This window comes from Sinocyclocheilus anshuiensis, unplaced genomic scaffold, assembly GCF_001515605.1.
Source record: "Sinocyclocheilus anshuiensis isolate Anshui unplaced genomic scaffold, SAMN03320099.WGS_v1.1 scaffold389, whole genome shotgun sequence".
Classification (NCBI taxonomy): domain Eukaryota; kingdom Metazoa; phylum Chordata; class Actinopteri; order Cypriniformes; family Cyprinidae; genus Sinocyclocheilus; species Sinocyclocheilus anshuiensis.
This window is the reverse complement of record NW_015536494.1, coordinates 1,032,446-1,038,056: the sequence shown is the minus strand read 5'-3', so window position 1 is coordinate 1,038,056 and position 5,611 is coordinate 1,032,446. Positions and strand designations below refer to the sequence as shown.

Below are 5,611 nucleotides of genomic sequence, written 5' to 3'. Positions count from 1 at the left end.
TTTTTTGTTGAAATAACTATGTTTCTTCTTAGTTTTTTCTTATCAGTTTTATATATTAGGGTTGTGTGTTACACCTAATGTTGTTAAATTAATGTTTATTGCATTATTTCAGTTTCATGTGTGTTACCATGATGGTGTTTAGTGTTTGTGTGAATGACACTGTGCACCTTCAATATATGTTATTATTTAAAAGCTGCTTGTGATGGGCTTTGGTTCATCATGTGACTTTCTCATCAGTGAGATCTTCTTTATCAGTGTATTACAAAGGTACAAAACAGATTTCAGTACTTCAATAGGTTGGTATATTAACATTATATCAGTTAATGAAATTACGGTATTTAACTGTAAATTTAAGTTAAAACCGTAAAACCTAAAACGTTGCTACCGTATTTTTTACGGTAAAATTCCGGCAACCACAGCTGCCGTTTTTTTACCGTACATTTTACGGAATTTTTTTTACAGTGTATAGTCCAGAAGATTGCATTGCCATGATACCTACAGTTTTGTTGGTAACAACACACATTCAGTCCTTGAGTAAGTTAACAGAGCTCACTGTGTTTCATCACCTTCTTTCTATCAGGTTTAACACTGTCCGCATCTTCTCGCCCGTTTGTTCTTCTGCGCAACATCTTCTGACAGTTTTGAGTGCACTTCACCCACAGGACAGGTAACGCATGATTTTACATTTGTATGAATGAGCATGGAGACACTTCCGCATTGACGGGAAACCATGAGGAGCCAAACGCGTTTCGTTAAAGATGCGATCTGCGATGTGAACGCGTTTAAGAAAATGGGTATGCTATTGCTATCCATATGCTAAATGACTATAATACCATATGTTTGTATCATATTATTATACACTGTGCCTTCAACAGGAAACAACAAAGTTTCATAGATAACAATTTATTTATATAATAACAATATATTTATAGTAGGGCTACACAATGAGTTTCTAACCTAGATTGGAAAACGATACAATATTACGTAATATTTTCACAATATCTCATACACTTGACTGCAAATGACACACTATAAAAATATGAACTATAAATGAATAAGGTCTACACATAAAAGGCAGAAAGTAGCAAATATATAAGGTTAACGGTTTCCAACTCAGTTTTAATGTGACCTTCATAACAAATGGATGTCCCTTAGAATAGTTTATAGGAAGTACAGTGTTTTTTTCCTAAAGGTTTTTGGGCTGAGATTAATCTAAACGTATGCACCACTTTAATACTAAATAATACAAATTTAATACTCTTGCAACTAAACATCTGTCCTGTAGGAGGCGCTGTGTGACATCTGACTGTCAATTGATCCCTTTACACATCTAACCATATAAATTCACATTTTATATTACACTAGCAGAAGGGCATACAGGACAAGTGGAGATGTTGTGGCAGTTGAGGCACTATAAGAGAATATTTATTGTGACAGCTGAAGTAAAGGTCATTATAAAGGTCAGTACCAACACTGCAAGGTTATTCATGAGTGTGAGTCAATTCAACGCAATTCAATTGAACGCCACAGGATACTGACCCTTTCTAGGTCCTGTATATAGGTCCAGTTCAGAGTTTAATTATGTATACAGCGCTGGTAGTCATTCTAAGGGCAATGCTTCTGTTGCAGATGTATGTAAATTATGATTTTATGCATCCTTGCTTTCACCACAGGTTAACATCAGAGTCCAGCATCCATATTGAACAGACTCTGAAGTTCAGCCTGTGAGCAACCTCAGTTTGTGTCAGATTGTTTGCTTTTTAGATGAGGTAGGCCATGCTAAACAGAACAAAAGTACATGTTCAAGACTGAGGAAAATAAAACAACAATGACGTCGAGTGACAGGAAATGTACGACTTCATGCTGTGCCTCAGACAGCAGGTGTACTGTCATGTGATCGCAAGCGTGGCTCTCTGTCTGTCATTCACTGCAATCACTGAACGATACCACCGGCAAACACTGCAGAAGGATGATTTCTCAGGGTGTCAATCATCAGGATCTGTTCAAACATGTCTCTGGCGCAGCCAAACCGACGGTGATGCCAGAAGTGTCATGCCTGTTCAAACTGAGGGAGCACATGTGATCACTGCATTTTAAAGGAATAGCCTAAATGAATACCCAAAATGAAAATTTACTCACCCTCAGACCATCCAAATTTATTCATCCTGAGGCCATCCAAGATGAAGATGAGTTTGTCATAACAGATTTGCAGAAATTTTGCATTACTTCACTTGCTCACCAATGGATCCTATACAGCGAATGGGTGCCGTCAGAATGACATCTTGTTAATTGATGGACTGGAGTGCTGTGGATTATTGTGATGTTTTTATCAGCTGTTTGGACTCTCATTCTGACGGCACCCATTCACTGCAGAGGATCCACTGGTGAGCAAGTGATGTAATCTAAATTTCTCCAAATCTGTTCTGATAAAGAGATAAACTTATCTACATCTTGGATGGCCTGAGGGTGAGTAAATTTATTAGAACGTTCATTTTTTATTCATTTATTAAAACTATTCCTTTAAATGCAACTAACATGCAAGATTATTAAATAGATAACACTACTACCTTAATAAAATGTATGAATATCACTTAGGTGATTGTTTAAGTTGGACATACCTAAATAAATGCCTAAAATCCAGCAGTTAGTTTTGTCTAAAATGTACATCTATTATTTCAGGTTTTGTTTGTTTTTTATTGTTTGTTTGTTTGTTTGAAAATAAATACATTTTTAGTATAACATACAATATTTTTGTTAAATTTCACTCAAAACATTTCAGAATGGAGAAAATATACTGATCAGTTTCAAGAGCTACTGTACAATTATTACTAATTTCATATCAATATTCTTCATCTTCAGTCAAGAACAAGTTTTTACTGTGACTGTTTTCATGAATCATAGTTTAAGTTTTTAGAGTGCAAGATCCCAATTTACAGACAGAGAAAAATTTAATTCCCCTATGGCTGCCTTTTGTATATTAATTTGAATTTACATTTATTTTACATTTGATTGCCTTTTCTAATACACTTTGTGAAGGTATATTGATTATTTTATTATGTTCATCACCCTGCTGGGACGCTTGGCGCTCTTTTTTTGTTGTCTTTTTTCCCCATCACATCTTTTAGTAATCATCATAAATTATATATCATTTGAATGTTTAAAACCTCAAAATTAATCCTATGTTTGCATTTTGAAATCAGACATTGTGTTACCATGGAAATGGTACTTTAAAGGCGGTCTCCTCCCCCGTGGGCAGTGTCAAGTGTCATATTACAAAATGTATTACTGTATTTTACAATCAAAACTTTTTATAATCTTGACAAAATACATATCGTTGGAAATGTCTGAGTCTCAGGATTCCATATTTTGAGATGGAAGTAATATTGAGAGAGAAATTTATACATTTGTGACAGAAAAATTATTCAAAAAAATTCAATGGCGTTTGGGTGTCACCCGGTGGCTATTTTTGGTATAATGCCTAAACAAATTTTCATAGGAACCTCAATTTGTTTTTTTGTATCAACTTCAAATTTGGAACATAACTTATTTAGACATAATGCTTTAGCAATTTTGGATTAAATCATATTTTGTAAAATATTTTATATGAAATAAAAAAAATTAGTACTGTACATTTTCTTTATAATAAATTTAAACTTCGATAACTTTTGCATACTTTCATTTTTTGAAATGATTCCACTTCTGCAATAATGTCATCTTTAAAAAGAGACCAACCTTAGGTCTGTGTTCCAAAGCGTTCGTGAATTATAACAATTTAAGTCTGGATAGTGCACTTTCACGTCTATGTTCAACAATGGGGGCTGATTTAATTTAATAACAATGCAGAAGAGATGTTTATGGCAGATTTTTATGAAATATGTGTCTACTTAGTATGTGTGTATCATGTGAACCATTATTATGTACATTTATCCAGATTTACATTTACGTTTATGCATTGGCAGACACTTTTGGCTATTCAAGTTAAACATTTTTATCATGATTTGTGTTACTTGGGAATCAAACCCATGACCTTGACATTGTAGGCCTCTGCTCTACCAAGAGAAACATTAATCTTTTATCTGCAGGATGCTTTCAGAACCAACCAAAGCTGTGGAGACACTCACAGTAAATGGATAAGGGCGGTCCGAGACTGCAGCCCTGCATTAGATTCATTGCAGTAATTAAATGAAAGCAGGCAGATATGGATGATAAATGGCAGTTATTGACGGGACTGTCAGGTAGCGTGGGTGTCAGATATTTTTAAACAGCGACTTTGAGGCCTGGCAGAGGCTTGCGTTTCCAGAGGCAGCCGTGAGCTCAGCCTCCTGCAGCTGTTTCTGTCTGGCCTAATTAAACTCTGGGACAACTGATCTCATTAAATTCAAACCATACGGAAGACAGAACTGAATCTGACCATTAATATCCAGAGGCTCGAGTCAGTTCAGAAACTTTCTCCTGTGGGAAGTGTGACTTATTTTACTGAATCAGTTCCTTTATGTGGTCCAAAGAGGGAGTCTCATTTGAAAAGTGTTATTTATTTGAGTAAATCGGTTCTGTCCCACGGTTCAAAGAGTGATTCACCTGTGGGAAGTGTGATTTATTTTAGTGAATCGGTTCGTTCGCACGGGTTTAAAAAGCGATTCACTTCTGTGAAGTGTGATTCATTTTTGTTAAACGGTTCTTTATTGCTGTTCAAATACTGCAGTGATTGAGAAAATAAATCATTTGATAGTTACTACATATTTGACATATATTCAGATTTGTGTATCCGGTTCTGAAATGATTGTCCGGTTGAAGATGGAAAAATACCATACATGTCAAATTACACACTAGGCTCTTGGATGTCCTTGACTGCTGTTGTTCATGTGTTTGTCAATTGTTGTTGGGTTGCCTGAGTGGGGATCAAAAATCGGCACACCATAGATTGTGTATCAGACTCTGAGAAATAGGTCGGAGTGCCAAATCCCACATGCTTTCAGCGGCAGGCAGGACTGATCCCCGGCTTCAGATACAGCATTCAATGAATGTGATTGCTTTTCCCTACTGATTAAATAGAGATATGGTGTAATAATACATAACCTTTTCACCTCACCGTTTGGTTATGTGTTGCTGAAGCTGAGCAGCAAATGTTGAGATACTGCTAGAGAGAAAATGTGTTTGTTCATTGCAATTTATCATGCAGTTTTGCATTTATATTACCATTCTCATTCAGTTTTGTTTTAGGGAATAGTGGAGTTTGTTAAAAACATACTTATGCATCTGGGGGAATGTACTACCGGTCAAATGTTTGGAATAGTTGAGTTCACCAAGTTCACCATGTTCACCAAGGCTGCATTTAGTTGATCAAAAATTGTGAAAAGATTGTGAAATATTATTGCAATTTGAATTTAGAATTTTCAGCATCATTACTCCAGTTTTCAGTTTCACATACCCTTACGAAAAAGAAGTTTATTCAAGTGTGCTATGTACTCAAAGTTTACTACTGTTATACTTAAAGCATACTTAAAAGTATACTTTTATATACTAGAAAGTGGGCCAATTTAGTCCAAAGGAGTATTGAAATAGTACACTTACAAGTATACTACTAGTGCACTGATATTTGTATACTTACTAC

At 35.3% G+C, this 5,611-nt stretch overlaps 1 protein-coding gene across 1 annotated transcript in view; it reads right to left on the bottom strand.

The window, feature by feature from the left end:
- Nucleotides 1-702, bottom strand: part of LOC107686774 (uncharacterized) — a 26,504-nt gene extending 25,802 nt beyond the window's left edge. The window contains exon 1 of the mRNA XM_016483895.1: nucleotides 567-702. Coding sequence (XP_016339381.1) covers nucleotides 567-629 — 63 coding nt within the window. The 5' untranslated portion in view covers nucleotides 630-702. The remainder of the gene's footprint in view (nucleotides 1-566) is intronic.
- Between the last annotated feature and the right edge of the window lie 4,909 nt (nucleotides 703-5,611).